The sequence below is a fragment of the Protopterus annectens genome, chromosome 5.part0 (genome assembly GCF_019279795.1).
Source record: "Protopterus annectens isolate FY-2018-M chromosome 5.part0, PAN1.0, whole genome shotgun sequence".
NCBI classification, from domain to species: domain Eukaryota; kingdom Metazoa; phylum Chordata; order Ceratodontiformes; family Protopteridae; genus Protopterus; species Protopterus annectens.
The window spans coordinates 1,491,851,677-1,491,868,546 of record NC_056735.1 but is presented as its reverse complement, the minus strand read 5'-3'; the positions used below and the strand labels follow the sequence as shown (position 1 = coordinate 1,491,868,546).

General features: G+C 36.8%; 1 protein-coding gene across 11 annotated transcripts in view; it reads left to right on the top strand.

Annotated features, from left to right (window-relative positions):
- The window catches only part of TENM4 (teneurin transmembrane protein 4), a 4,497,462-nt gene that overhangs the window by 2,488,897 nt on the left and 1,991,695 nt on the right, over positions 1–16,870 (top strand). The window contains exon 1 of one of the 11 annotated variants that reach the window (XM_044071322.1): positions 15,088–15,342. The exons of the other annotated variants lie outside the window; for them this stretch is intronic. Within the exon in view, the coding sequence (XP_043927257.1) occupies positions 15,336–15,342 (7 nt within the window). The 5' untranslated portion in view covers positions 15,088–15,335. Of the gene's footprint in view, positions 1–15,087; positions 15,343–16,870 lie in introns of those variants that run through there. 11 annotated transcript variants of the gene reach the window in all.

Sequence of the window (16,870 nt, the reverse complement as noted above, 5' to 3'; positions counted from 1 at the left end):
ATGACTCTTCACTTTAATGGCACAAACAAATAAAAAATCATTTTCATGTTTCTGCTAATGAGATGTAGGTTCTTTTAACAGATTTGTTTTATTACACATTTTTGTAAAATGATTCCCTGTACCATAACTTTACAAATGTGATTAAATGCAGAGTACTTCATCCTGTCATGCTTGTAACCACATCTAGTTTATGAGGTTTTAGTTCCAAATGCACTGCAGCTGATGCGCAACCCATGGCTCTCTTCTCATCTCCTTATTGTTATAATGCATCCTCAGACTATTTCCCATTTTACCTTCTTTGTTTGAGCCACATATTATCTTTATACACTTTCATCTTTTCAAGCTTGTAATTTCATTTGATCTGTATACAGTTATAGCTTTTCATAAGGTCAGATCTGCTTCTCTTAATACATTGTTCCTTGTATGATCATTTCTTATACCACAATTTTTTTTATCAATTTGTATTGATTATCTGCATCAGCAAATTCACATTCTGTGACTATTTCTTTAGCACAGTAACAATAAACATCTATAAGATGGTATGCCCTTGAAAAGAACAAGTGCCAAAGATTTATTAGGCACTCACTAATTCCAAAACATAAATTATATTAAAGTTTACTTAATTAGCGTAATATATTCTTAAGAAATATGGCAATGTTGTTAAGCCTTTTGCATCAGAAGTTGAAGACTTTGCACATTCTACTTATACGCTTATTCCTTATTTTGCTAATAGAAAGTCATATTCTGTGATGACTTGGCTTACTGGGTAGGAACAGTGCTTGTAGTACTGTTCTGTTCTTGATCAGATTGCCTATTAAAGAAAACCTTATAGACACGGACAACAGTGATCAGACAGTGATATTAGATGGTATGAGTTACGCACCAAATGCAATTGTGGACAGTCAGAGATGGTTTTTTATTTATTTATTTATTTATTTTTGATAACTAGGCAAGTCAAGAATTCCATCCTAGACAAGGATACATGAAATATATATGGATGATTTATAGTAACCAATCACTATGCATATTTTCTGGGAAACGGAAGGAAACCAAAGTTGTATCTTTTGGCTTTTCCCAGTGAGAGGTCGCCACAGCGGAACTCCGGTCCACTAACGATTGTTGCCAGCCCTGACGCACAACCTTCAACGAAGGTACGCCCATTCACGCATGTCTCCACACAGAAGACGCTTTCGCTGAGAATCGAACAGGACATCTTACTGTGAGGCGACAACGCTACCGCAGCACCACCAAAGTACCCAGCAAAAACCCATGCAGACACAGGGCAGATATACAGACTCCACATTGACAATAAGAGAATGTCAGGACTGAACCTTAGACCCTGTACCCTTGAGGCAGAAAGGGCAGAGCTATAGCTAGGTCAATTGGTGTCTTGGGCAGTCCTCAAGTTGATGTCCCCCTCAACCCAAAGTAGAGGAGAAAAACAATCCTCCAAAACTGAGGACCAAAAAAAAAGGTTCTGGAGTTAAAAAAAAAATAATTGTTACAGTGAACCCAGAGCTGTAGCAAAGACATAAAAACAAGAAAGTACAAAAGAAAACCACCCGTTCAAACATTATAAATGTAAGTTTGTTTATTATTTCATTAAGTGGAACTACGGTTTGCATTATTGATTTTGTGAGCTGTAGCAAAGAGTTTATGCAAGCTCCTTAATGTAGTTGTTAACACACAGAGCGACTAAATACTTTCATTTATAGCAATAGTATGTAGCTTCTTAAAATGAATCCCAGAACTGCAGTTGTGCTCCATCAGTCCATGTATATGTCTGAGGCTGGGAACTTAATCTTTAAGCCACCATTTGTCCTTCATGAGTGCGTAGTAAATCAGGTAATGTTTATGCCAAGCTGTTCTGGAAGACTAGTCTCAGTGTTAAGGGACATGACTGCATGCTGTCACAACAGAGACTCAAAGCTCCTTCACTGAGTTGTTTATTGCTACTGAAGATGCTGCATAAACTCTCACTGGGATAACCAGAATGACTGCATTGATGAAGCATATATGTATGTTGGCCAGGCTTGGATTAAGATGTAGAAGAGGAATGAAAATAAATTGTCTTTTGTTTTAATTGAGGTCTATTTGGTGACCCAAACAGGCTTAAGACAGGGTACTGCTAGACACCTGTCCAGTGTTTGATTTCTACAGCCTGATTTCTATTTGCCTGGTGTGCGAATCTGAGCACGTCACTTAATCAGACATTGCTCCCAGGTTGTTCCTGAAAAGGGACTGTGTGTGTAGTGAGCCTACATGGCTGACTAATGAATACTATTATTAATTAAAATTGTTAGATGAGCATGCCACAAATTCCTGTGTTTCTAAAGCAACTATTGAAATGCTAAGACATGGCATTCCAAAAATATTTCTTTAAGGTAAGGAAAGTATTGTTTCACACTTGTATAGAATTCACAAACTCTAAGAAAGGAAATGAAATCCTTTATGTAACTTCTGTTCAATATTCTGTTTCTTTTAATGGTTTGTCAGAGAGGGCTGTACAGACTGTCCAAGTTCTTGTCCATCTACAACACCTACCTCAGATGACATTAAATCCATCTTTTGTTGAAGTGGAGATTTACACTTGACTTGTTTCTATCAGATTTAAATGTAAAAATCTGGAAAATAGCGTTTGGAAGTGGACTGTCTGAAAACAGCAAGAATGAAATCTGGATTTAGTGAAATTATCATTCTGTGCAGATGTTGTGGAATAAAAAAGATGACACTGAAGGCTTATCTTATAACAAATCAATACTGTACAAGTTCAAATGTGTATTTTTCTAAGTTTCTAAAATCTATGTAGGCTAAATATTCCTGTGCTAAAAATATAGTTATGCAGAGAGTACTTAGTATAAGAGGAGGAATGTATAGTAGTTTGTATATGTATTCCATTGGTTTCTTTCTTTCATTTTATTTTTTGCAGTACTAGGAAACATCATTAGATGGTGCGTGTGTTTTATAGACATACATTGAACTGCACATTTTATTAAGCAATCGATGGATTTTTGGAGCTTGCACAGTCAAGTTTGATTTTGTTTCGTGATGCTGTTATTCTGAAATCTGGATCACATGCTTAAGTTTTTGATTATTAAAGGGATTGATATTTGCCTAAGATATTACATAAGTGCCTTATTTTTTGACATATTATATTTTGATAGGTTGCAATACTTCATTGCAGTAATGGTATAAACTAGTGAGCGGCTAGAGAAAGGGTATCTGTCTATCTGTCCCAGCTGTCATTTTTAATTGCAATAGTAATTATGTATTTATTATTTACCTTGCATTCTTATATGTCAGTGAGAAATTTTAAGGTTTAATAAGTTTATCTAACTGGTTTGCCAGTATTTACGTTTTATTAGAGTTACATCGGCTTGTGCTTAGTAATAATAAAGTTGAATTTGTGTATCAGAACACTAACACTGTTAAGATGCTTGCCATTGTGACTCTGCTCATAGTTTACTAGTTTGTTGAGTTTGAGTTATAAAAGTTTTTTGTGTTTTTGTATGGTTAGGCTACTACAGAACAGTGTTTTGTATTTTTTGCTGACGTTGTCCCTGCTGTTTCTTGATCATCAGTGCCCTCAGGCCAATTGGCCAATTAATTCCCCATTACCAATGCAAGAGTCACCTAAAAGGGACCATCATTCAGACAGCCATCAGAGTAGCTTGTGTTTTTTCAGATTTTTCTTTTGGCCCTAATCTCCTCATAATCATTCTGCATAGGTTGAGAGGGGGTGCGGTAGGCCATCTGTGAAGCATATCCACTCACTTCCACAAGGGACATTAATTTTATGTGGCCTCACCCACCCTCTGAAGCATGGAAGGTGATTTACATATCTCCACCAGGGAAATTGTACCACCCAGTGTGCCCATAAGTACATGTACCTTGCTCATCACGAGACTAGAGATGAGCAGGCCACTCCCCTGCACTCTTCCTCCTTCCTGCCTGGCTCATGCAGTGGAGATGCTTTTCAAATCCTGGTGGCCTGGGTCCCTATCAGGGCTCCATTGCTCTGTGCCATGGAGCCAGAGTGCTGTGTATTTTACCATAAAATGCAATTCCTCTTCAAGGAGCTAGTAGATCTGACTTCTTTGTCTTTATGCTAGGTTGTAGATTTCCCTTTTTGGCTTGCTGGATTTTATATCGTGTTTTATATTTTATATAAAAATGAAGACTCTCACTTGTCTCATGCATTCAAAAGAGACAATAATGTGGTGTATGGCTTCAAGATATTTATTGTACATAAAATGTGGATAGTTAAATTGGAACCTTATTTTTACCTGGGTTGAATGGCCAATTCTGAAATATTTTGTAATGGATTATCATTTCTATATCTATTATGAATTCCTGTACATACAGATATTTTGTGATATTGAAATATTTTGTTATATTTGTTATATAATTTTGTAATATATTTTTTACTCACTAGAGGGCGATAGCATATTGCATATAAGGGCTTGTGAATTAATAGTTTATACATATTTTTTTGATGTGTGGTTGCTGAGGAAGGCTTTTGCCGAAACCGGTATGACCTCACTGGTCTTATTATTTTTTTAGTCTTCATGGAATAAAATCTTTTTGCTGGAAGGCTACACATGGATTTTAGGTGCTGGCTCTTTCTTTTTTTTGTTGGTTTGTACATAAACATGTCAGGAATTGTAATTAAAACATGCATTTAAGCTAACAGATTCACTCATTACTTCAAACACACTCTCATGTGCATCTCCATTCATGACTGCATTCACTCTGGCTGACTGTACAAAATGGCACTTTTCTTGTACGTGCTCAGTACGTATCTGCAGATGCTATCCAGCTACAGTAGCTGACTAGGAATATTGCATATAATAATCTACATCCTCCCTCTTTGATTTGTTTTTCATGCAATAAGAGAACAAGACAATATATATGCTAGATAACAGTTCAATATTAATAACAAATCAGAACTCAAGTCCAAGTCGCTGTGTATTTTGGATTGGGTTTGGAAATTCTACCCGATCTGGTCATATAGGTTCATAGGTTCATGGGTAGGTACTAGGCTATCTGCCCAAGGGCATTTATAAGACTAGCCAGAGTGTGTCGGCTTTCGCCCCCCATTGATTAATTAACTGATCCTCTGTCAAGCAGAGCCAATGAAGTGATCCCAGGGGTGTATTTTCTGCTACATAAAAGCTTTGACTGGGCTTAGCAACAGGGACAGTCTCTGGGGAATTCTTCTCAATAGGAACTCAAGAATTACATCAGGATTATTTGAGGAAAATACACTGTCCTCTGAAATCTGAACAATTGTAGGGTCACTCTGAGAAAGAGTCTTTGGCACAGGAAATCTGCTGTGTCACTGGTTCGGAAATTAAATATATATGTCTTTGGTTCCTTCTAAAGTTCATTCCTTCAAATTGATCAATATAAGATCTTGGTTCTTCACAAATATTTTTGATAATGCCCACTCAGTCATATCCTTTAAATGTTTGTATTCTTACAATCTCTCCTTGTCTTAATGGTTTAAGAGGTTTGCTAGATTTATCGAAGTACAACTTTTGTGACTGACTTTTTCTCAAAAGTTGAGAAATGACCACTCTGTTGTTGTTTGCATTTGGAATCAATAGTTGTTTACTGATTGACAAGGTTGTTCTTGTCTGTCTAGACATTAATCTCTGAGCAGGTGAAGCAAGCAAGTTATCTCGGGGAATGTTTCTGAGATTGAGTAGGTTAAGAAAAACATTGGTATCATCTCTTTTGGATTTCTCTAACAAATGTTTCTCACTTTGAACTGCATGCTCAGCTATTCCATTGGACAATGGATACTCAGGACTATTAGTAACATGGAGAAAGTCCCAAGACTCAGCAAATATCTTGAACTGCTGACTTGTAAACTGTGTAACATTGTCAGATATGACTTTGTGCAGACTACCATAGATAGAAAAATGTATCTTCAACTTTGCAGTGACAGTGTTGAATGTTAAATTAGGAAAAAGGTAAATTTCAAACAGTAAGTAATGTTGACCATTCCATTTGAAAATGTCAGTACCAACTGTCGACAATGGTAATTCAGGAATTTGGTTTAGCTGAAGTGGTTGTTTTTGTTGTTGCGATTATCTACTATGGCAAATTGAACATGTTAAGAGTTTCCTTCTCTATATCTTTTGACATAGAAGGCCAAAGTACTATGCCTCTTGCCCTTCTTTTGGTAGAATCAGTATCCGGGTGATCATGATGCAGAATCCATATATATTCCTGCTGTAATGCTGAAGGAATTATCACATTATGATATTTCATGATGATTCTATCTTCCATCATGAGCTCATCTCTGTAAGGAAAATAGTTCTGTATGTCAAGTGGGTGAACTAGTTTGTAGTGCTGGCCATCCTTGAATGATAAAATGTTTCAGCTGTTGAAGAACTGGGTCTGAATGATTTCTAAGTTCATTGAGATGTGATGGGGAAAAATTTTTGACTTCCATGATTTCAAAATCTGCATCTGCAAGGTATGGAAATTCACCTTTTATGTAAACAATATTGAAATTGTAGTTTTGCAATTTTAACATCATGCGTTGCAAGTGTGCTGGGGCGAAATGTATTGGCTTTTTTAGAATTGTCACTAGAGGTTGATGATCAGTCTCTATTTGAATAAGTTTGCCATAAATATAATCATGGAACTTCAAAGATGCAAACGCTACTGCCACAGGCTCATTTTCAATTTGTGCATACTGTATCTCAGTTTGGGTTGAAGTTCTGGATGCACAGGCTACTGGTGTGCCTTCCTGAAGACATGCTGTACTAAGCCCATACTTAGAAGCATCACATGAAAGAGTAACTGGTTTGTGAACATCATACTATCTCAGTGTGGGCAGACTGGTAAATGTCTGTTTCAGAATGTCAAATGCTCTTTGGTGGTGTTCTAACTAAAACCAGTTTACATTTTTGCGTGTCAACTCAGGTCTGGGATGAATTTTCCTAAAAAGTTGACTATACCCAGAAAATGTTGCAAAGATGTGACTTTTTTTTTTCAAACACATTTACTGAATTATCTGGAACTGGCATCTCAAGAATTGCTACTTGCTTGGATGGGTCTGGTTGTAAGCCAGAATTGGTAAACAAATGACCCACATAAGTAACTTCTCTCAGCTTGAACTTAACATTTCTGAGGATTCAGTTTAGGATTGACTTCACATACATGATCTAAAATGTTCCTGAAGTTTCTATCATGTTTATCTTTACCCTTGCTACTACAATAGCACATGGATAACCTGAAAAAAATGGTGCCATGGAGTGTTGAAATACTTCACTGGCTGAATTTATCCCAAATGGCATTCTTAAAAAATTGTACCTTCCAAATGGTGTACTGAAAGTAGTTAACAATAAAGATTTGTGATCCTGCAAATTTGTCAAAATGAACTTTTTGCATCTAAAACTGAAAAAAAAACAGTGCATTCAGCATAAGAGCTTCTTCTTCTTCTACTGTGAGCATCTGAGGATGAGGACTTTTAAGCGCTTTGTTTAAATCTCTCAGATCAATACATATTTGAATATCATCTGAGCTTTTCTTATGAGCTATGACCATGGAGGATACCCATTCATTTGGTTCTTTTACTGGATTTATCACACCTGAATTCACCATGTTGTCTAGTGCTGTTTTCACTTTGCTCTGCATTGCTACCAGAACTGTCCTGGCTGGTCTGACAACAGGGCTTACTTCATGGTTTAACTTCATGGAATATGTGACTAGTAGTTTGCCAAGCACATCTTGAAATATCAGCATATTCACAAAAAATATTTTGTGTAAAACTATCGTGATTGTTCAGACTTATTTGGTGAACCTCCTTATTAAATGAGATCAGTCCCATTCTCAAACTATCTTTGAGGACTAACAGTGACTGCACGTGTCTTTTGTCTATGTAAAACTGCAAGTCATAGCTGCTTCCAGCAGAATGGCATGTGATAACTAATGCACCATCACTTTGAATCTCTTCACCACCATAAGCAACAAGTTTCACACATTTCACTAAATCAAGTTTCTCACCAGCTTTTACTTTGACAAACATCTGTGGTGATATAAAATTACACTTGGATTCAGTGTCTACTTTAAGCTCTACAGGTTTTCCATTAATCCGTATAGTACAAAATATTTCACCCTTTGCTGCCGACTTATAATCTATTGTGTTAATAGCTTCATTGATCATAGAGACACCATCAACGTAGAAAGTTTGCTATTGGCTATCTATCTGATCTACTTGCTTCTTTGGATGCTGTCTTTAAATAAAAGTGCGTACCACTTTAGACTTGCAAAGTCTTTTGAAATTATTCCACTTTTTACATTTATGTCATTGCTGACCAAAATCTAAGCACTTTTCTCATTTAGGCTCATGGTTGCCTCCACAGTTAAGACAGTTAACAGTAAGATTGTTTGTCCTGGCGCCATTCGGTTTATAGTTAAAGTTGGGTACTGCCATGCCCTTTGGTTTGTATTTCTTTTTTATCTTATCTTAGCTTCCTGTTACACACTATCAACATTCACACTGGTAGTTACTCTATGTATGCTTTTCTCAGTCATAAGCATATTCATGTGTTTTTCTGTAAGCTCATGTAGCTGACAAATCTCTATGGCTGTGCTTAGCATTAAATTACTGTCTCGAGGCAAAAATCTTTCTCACTGCATCATTATTAATGCCCACAAAAGTCTGTCCTTTATCAACTCATTTTGTAAATCACCAAATCTGCACGTTTTAGCTGTATATCTCAAGTCAATAATATATGCTGCTATAGTTTCACCAGGCTTTTGATTTCTTGTGTAAAACATGTGCCTTTTCATTGTAATATTCATTAGAGGGTTATACATTTCTCTAAATTTACATTTTAAGCACTCAGGGTCTTCCCACGTTTCAGCCTGTACCACAATATGGCGGTTCTTCCCCTCCCCTATATACACGGCAGGTGCATACACAAATGAGTGCTCCCTCTCAATGGGTTCTGAACCTGCTAAATTAAGAAGTATGAATGCCTTTGTACATGCACCTTTATCAGAAAATGCAGCCTGATGAAAATATATTCTTGCTCAAATACTTGCCCGTTTTCAGTAATATTATTATCAATCACCAGCAATTCAGGTCTGCAAAATCTCTCTACCGTAACAGCAAAATACATTTAAATATAAGCATAGACCAGGTACTTTTAGTTATGGTCAAATTAATCACTTTGAAAAGGCTTCACTTTGACACTGCAAACTCTGTGAACCCTCCAGAAACTTCAGACATTTCAAATAACTTTAATTAATGCTAAAAAGTAGTAAATTGTGAAGAAATGCTGTAATTTTAGCCTTTTTGTACATTTTAAACATTTAAAAAAATGTTTTGAACACTTTTGCATTTATTTCGAATACTTTTATCAGTATGTCATAATTTTGGACATTTCATTTATCTCAGGAATTATTTTGAACCTTTTGAATGCTTCGCCAAATGTGTGGCAACTGAAAAATCATTTAAATGAGTTTAAGTACTTTTGAATAACCGCTGACCTGTTTGTGAGTTCTTTATGATATATTGGTCCACTTTTCACTGAGAGCTTCATGGATTATGAGCTGCTTCACTTCGGATCCCATTCTGGCACCATGTCGCTTGTCTCTTGCATTCAAAAGAGTCGATAAAGTGGTGTATGGGCTCAAGATATTTATTGTACATAAACATGTCAGGAACTGTTACTGAAACACGCATTTAAGCCAACAGATTCACTCATTATTTCAAACAAACTTGCATGTGCAACTCCATTCTTAACTGCATTCACTCTGGCTGATTGTACAAAATGGTTCTTTCATTTGCTCAGTACTTATATGCATGTGCTACCTAGCTACAGTGGCTGACTAGGAACAATACGCATAATGATCTACAAAGACATTTTACTCTATGGTATTTGGATGAAGACCCTTTTCTTTATAGAAGATATTTTGGAAATGCTAGTTGTGCTAATTTTCCAACAAATAATCATGACGTAAATACAGGCAAGGAACATGGAACGTGGCATAGACCTTCAGGTAGATTATCAGGTAAGCACTGTTGGAGTAAATCTCTCTAAAATTAGAAAATAATAGAACCTGATGTTTTTTCATGAAACCAGAGTGACATGAGTGTTTAGGAAGTATAAGGTGGTAGAAATATAACGGAACCATACACAGCTTATGGAATGAAGCTGATGATTGTAACAGCAATCAGAGTAGATTTTATTTTTCTTCAAACATATTCTTATCACATAAAATCAATAGAATGTAATGAGGCATTGAAGTAAACAAGTGACCAACCAACATAAGCCTAAAACATCTTGCCTAAAAGAGAAAGAAGGAATCGTTAATTATAAAATCTTTTATACACACTTCATAAGTACTCTGTTAACATCCTATAAGCCTTTTTGATAAAGATGCTAAAATGCATACCAGAGTAGCACTGTGTGGCAGACTCTGATAGACCCTAAACATAATGGTTTATAGACTCATAGGTAAGTACTAGGCTAATGACCTCAAAAGGCCTTTTTAAGGCATAACTATACTTCCCAAAAGTGAGAATCAAACCCTGTGCCTTGTGACTGTAAGGTAAACACCTTAACCATTATGCCAAGCTTATGCAGTATTGATTATTATTTGGCCACATGAGGAACACTCTGTGTGGTTCTCATCCTCTATGGAGGGAGAAGGGAAAGGCTTTAAATACAGTATTGCTGAACTGAAAAAAAAAGTTTGACAGCTTCTTCTGGAAAATAAACTGACATCCTGCGTGATATCCAGAGGTGAGTAGTACACCCTACAACTCCAACCAATCAAATTACACTGCCCATTTATTTCTGAATGTAAACCCTCCTGTATTCTTGAACTGATCAGATACCAGTGAGTGACAATGTGACATGTCCATTACTTCTGAGAAATGTTATTGATAAAGGTTCCACCAAACCAATATGTTTAAGAAGAGCTGATACATTTTCTTATTTATCAACCTTTCACAGTCGCTTAAACCGTGGAGAAGCTCACTGACAGTGGAATTGCTCGGGTTGTCTGTACTTCCACTGCAGCTCTACTTTAAGTAGTAGTATAGTAGTAAGGGAATTTGGTGGCTCAGGCAATAAAACTGTTTGTTGCCCCCTGTTGTCTATAAGCAATCACAACTGTAATCACTTAATGATGTCACGTAAACTAATAAACTAAACTGTCAAGCTGTTTTGTAAGGTAGTATTGAGTTATTACTTAATATCCTAATAGCTAATTACTACCATTGAAAGAAAATAATAGCTTTACTGTTTACAGGCTCTCATTAAGCTGGCCTCCTCCACTACCATGGCCGTCCTATTGGTCTGCCACCAGTTACCACTTCCCAGTCTTTTAGCCCAGTAATTTTATGTAAAGATATATGAGGAGAAGGTGGTATTTAAATTTCAGTATGGCCTCCTGTGCTTTATAAATACCCTGGGCGGGATCAGGTTCTTCAAGTTTATTATATTTTACTTTCTTCAGTATCTTCAGCTCCTCCTCAATTCCAGACCAAATACATTGCTGACCCCCACCCACAAAAAACTTGTAACTTTCCAGCTGAGCACAGAAGTGATAACATTGTGTTGTCAGATCTACAGCTGTTGTCATCTGTTTTCATCATGGTGACCTCTGGCTCTTGTAAATCGTTAATAAATTTTCCCAACATGTGCGGGAAGCACTTTTTCTCAACATGGTGTAGCACTTTGATTTTTAAAAGCCAAAGAGTACTCAGCACACTAGTCAGAGGCACCCCACATAGCCTATTCTCCTCTGCCTACAGGCAACTATCTCATTTATTACAGACTCTAATTTCATATTTGCATCTAGCAAATACTAAGCCAATTGTAAATAACTTCTTATAATTCTCTAATTGTACTATTCCATTTCAAGAAACTGTATATTTACAAATGCAATGTTTGTTTTTTTGTACTTAATGTAACCTAAAATTTAATTGTAACTGCTGTAATCTTTGTTTAGTCTTGGAGCTTTTCTACCCAGGACTCCATTGAAAACGGGTTCTTATTGGCCCAATGGACTTCCTGGTTAACCAACTGCAAATCAAATAAAAATAAAATCTGGTCTTTGGCTCAACCCTCCCTTTTTTTTTTTTTTTTGCTATATTGACATATATGCGGTATAAACATGATGCAAAAACTGGCAGTGCATTTTCAGACTTTGCAAATGTCATTTAGAGAGAAGCCTAGAGGAGCCTATCAAGGAAGAGAGAGAGAGAGAGAGAGAGTGAATAGCCCATCCGATTCCTGGTTCCTGGTAGTACCACTTACTTGTCAAGTCAGCCCAGTGCATCTGCTACTGCTAGTGCATGCAGCCCTTCAGAGTGCTATATATCCCTCTCCTTTCATCTGCGACAGTCTTATTGTCATGTCTGTAGTAAACTAATACGCCTTTTTATTTTCTTTTTGTCCTCTGTGCTCTGAACTTTGCATGTGAGTTTACTAGCAACTGCTTTCAACTTATAACACAATTTTCTTAGATGATGATTTTTAATTCTGACTACATTTCCACCCTTCTTTTGTATGTATTTGTTTCTCATTAGTCCCCAATCTACTGCCTTCTTCTCTGTATCCTTGTCCTAACCCCCTTCCCCGACTGCAGTATGTCAAACTCTGTTGAGGACTTTTATGACCTTTTCTTCCATCTTCTTTCATGTCATTGCCCATACTAGATCTAAAATAATTTTGTACTACGTTTCCTAAATGACTGCTTACTTAGTGCCAGTAACAGTGCATTAATACCACAGTAGATTTATTTAAGATATGGACACATCATGAAAAATAATGTTTTATTCTCCCAACATTACAGTTAGTATGTGCCTCCAGTTACAAACACTGGTGACAGCCTGAGAAACCCAGCTCAACCTTGACTGAAAGACAGGGAAAGTTTGAATCAAGACTGCCTTTCTTTTAATGTTGAACCTGAGCAAGTCCTTCAGTTTTCTCTTGCTGCTATTCTTTGCATTATATCCCTGCCTCTTCCTCTTTCATTCTTCTTTGAGTTGTGAAGAGATACCTACCACTCCTCCTTCCCTTCAGACCGTGAAATGCACTGAATGTGGTGATGTGGATGAAAGTACTTTATTAAATCAGGGCACTCAGTCTCTCTGTTTTCCCTTTTGTGGCATTTCTTACTGTTTCTGTCTATGAAGATAGATTTGGTTTTAATGTTGAGACAGATATATTTGTCCGTTAAGTCTAAAAAGTCAATAAAGATTATGGACATACAATTATCTTTCAAAAACACCTTAAAAAGAGTTAAATGTTTTAAATAAGTTTACCATTTACTTAACTCCTGTTTTTTAAGAATTAACAGATTTGGACGTGGCTCTTTTTTTCCTCCAAGATTTTAGTTTAATAAAACAAATCATCCAATAAGTGCTTTGGATTGGACTGGTTAACATACATGATTACATTTGTAAACAAACAAGCAAATAAATAAAAATAAATTAAAAGGCGAAATGTTAATTTACTCTTTACATTTCTGCACTATTTTATCTATAAGTAGTGCGTTCATGGCATTTTTGTTTGTTTGACGCTTGCTTGGTGCTTCAAGACTTTGGATTTTTTTTCTATAGAATCATATTTTTTACGTTAGCTAACTATATAATTCTACCACAAATTTGTGGTCTGAGTTGTGTGAAATAAACTACATACTCAAGCAGTATCAGCAGTGTAATATGTTGCTGTTTTTTTTAATAAATCTTTTTACCATTTGGTTAGGTCCCCAGGGAGGGTTGGCTAGGTCCCACAGGTCGTCATGGTTACTACTCTACTGTACACCTGATTATCAGTATTGCTTGGCCTGAATCCATTTGTTTCAAAGAGACAATTAATTAAGGGGGCCCAGAACAGATGAAACAGCTTGCTTAAGGGGTATCAAGTTACAGGTGGGAGGCAGCAACCAACTGCCGTCTCTGAAACCTTCACATTACGCTGGCTTTCTGAGGGTTAGTGTCATTAAGTTTTAGTCGCACCAGCTCTGGTGTATGTTGTACTGTCTTCAGCTACTTGAATGCACAAAGTAAAAGAAAAATGTACTGCTTTAAATGGAATACTGCAGTTGCTGAAGAGCACATCTGTTGTTTTGACTGAGGTGCAAAACAAATAAGAAAGTGTTCACAGGGCCAAAGTGAATGGCAGGCAGTCTAAACCAGTGATGGCAACAACCTATGAAGAAGGCAGAGATGTAACATTAAGATACTAAGTCACTCCTTGCAGGCTAAACTATTTTTCTTTGAAATCTATCTTTAGTAATGTGTGACTCTTTTATTTCTTTCCATTCCTGCACTATTCTTTGTGCAGTTTTTATGGTATCATTTTTTTTCTGACAGAGAATTAAGTGCTGAAATTGTGTTAATTTGAGCTAAAATATTACTTTTTTTTCTATGAAATGAGAAAGACAACTATCTGATTTTTTTTTCAGAGACAAAGTAGTTACCCATTTCTACACGTAGTGGCAACCTCAGAGGATAAAATTATATTAATTAAGGTGAGTAAAGGGGTGCAGTTCCACCCTAACTACACACACAAAAAAAATTTCCAGTTTTCGAGACAGAATCTCTCAATAGTTGGAAGATCCTTTTTTATGTGATAAGCTCCACAGGTCCACTGAAGCATGACTGTTTAACAGATTAAATAAAGAGTGCAGGCTGTACGAGTCTGTTATCAGTTTATTATCACTTCACTGCAACTTGCTCTTAACCACTTCATGTAGGAATGCAGAATGTAAGAATTTAAAATAAAAAAAAAAATGCCAGGGTACAAATTAAGGAACTGTTTATTGTTTTTTTTTTTTCCATTTGTGCTAGTATTGTTCTCATCCTGCTCGTGCTGTTATTCACACTCGTGTTAAGGGTCATTAAACAACTTCCCAAAAGTGCCAGTAGAAGGAAGCTGCAGTTGTAGTTTTGTATATGCATCCAGCCTTCCAGCCTGTATTCTTTATCCTCACAGAGCAGCACTAGTGGTGTATCCCTATGGTCCCTTCGGTTTGGTAACTCTTTGGGCTTAATGAATACAAAGGGGGGAGGGATTAGAGAAGAAAACCTTGTGCATGGCAAGGTAGTTTTTGTTATCATTTAAAAGCATGGTGAATAACTGCAAGGATAGTTGAGAATGGAAATTCCTGCGGACTGACATAAGAATCAGCATGCTGAGTTAGGAAGAAGGACTTATTTCAGTATGTGCCTCACTGCCTTCATTGACCACAAGCACTGAACTCTGCAACTGCAAGACAAGATACGAGGCTGGATTTTATTTCAGTAAAATGAGAGTAGTTATCGATCTCAAGATTGCACAGTAAGACGGAGCATGCAGGGTAAGCAATATGTTTTTGGAGAAGTGAGCACATTTATTGTGTTGTGGCATCCTTTTCTTTTCTTTTCTTTTTTCCTCTTTTATTTGTAAGAAGTGTGAAGTAACTTACTTGTCTGGATTCACATGGGCTGGAAACGTATCACGAGAACAGCTTTCAGATTACATTACACTGTCTGTTTTGCTTCTGTATTCTGCTGCACATTGGGCACATTTCAGATCTAGGACTTTGAGAGCTGAGCTTTTGGAACAGGGGCCCTAGAAAATCTTTAATCTTGTAATAAGCCATCGGGTTGCTGCTTTAACTGGAATATTGCACTTCTCTCTTATGAATGGTTTGCATGTTATACATTCTTTGAGCTGCGGCATGTGTAAATCTTAGATGTTTTTCTTCTTTCAAGCCTAAATTATTAGTAGTAGTAGGTGATACCGGATGTAAATCGGATGCTCAGTGGTTTCATCTCAGAGGACGCTGTCCTTAGTGAAATCCTTTCTAAAATCTTACTTTGGTTTATATTGTAGGAAAGCAGAACCTTGAGAGATATGCACACCCTCCTGTTGCAAAGGTCTGGATGTTTCTCACTAGGCAGTGCTCACAGGACACCTTTGAAAAGAGGCATTTATATCTAGTCAGCTTACTAAGTTAATAATATCGCATTTACAAGTACAGACATTTATAATGTGTGCTAAATGTGCAAATGGGGAAATGGCAAAAAGAACCAAGAACATGTGAAATCACTTTCATCTCAAAACTTTATTTACAAATCTATTTCTTGGAGAACCTTGTATGCAGATGTAGTTTGCACTCTGGTGTCGGTTGTTTGCATCGGGCTGTGGAAAACACTCTGCCATCTGAATATATTATTGCTTGGATTATGTTGAAAGTACTAGCTGTTAACACTTCTGCTGGTGTCACAAGTTATAAATGCTTGACCCTGCTGGTTCTTATTGTGGCACGTTGGCACAACTAGGCTGGCAGATAAGTATTGGTCTGACCCTTGTGAGTGCTCAGTTCAGATAAAGGGCTTGTTTGTCCTATCGTGTATATCACTATCCTGGGCCATAGTGATTAATCAATGCCCTGAAGCCCCCCACAGGGTACCACAAATCAGGCCTATGACTAGAACTTCATGATGCCAGCTGGCCCACTTTGTGATATGCCCTCTCTTCTTTGCTGTTGTAGTACCATGCAAATGAGGAGATCTTCCCAGCATCCTTCCCTCCTTCTCTCTGGTTGTATGGCACTGTGGAAATGTCAATACTGGTCATTATGAGGGAGGAGAGATTCTTTTTTTAGGTTTCTGTTAATATTCTGGTATAATCAGAGTCATCAGAACAGGGGAAATACAAGTACAAATGAGGGAAGTATGTACTACAGCCAAGGTTACAGTAAGCAAGTCAAAGTATTTCTTGTTTTTGTGGTATTTGATACTGCGCTCTCAGAATTTGTATATGTAATATTAAATCCAAGGTTACAGTAATCGCCTAAAAGTATTTCTAGTTTTCTTGATATTTGATACTGTGATCTCAGA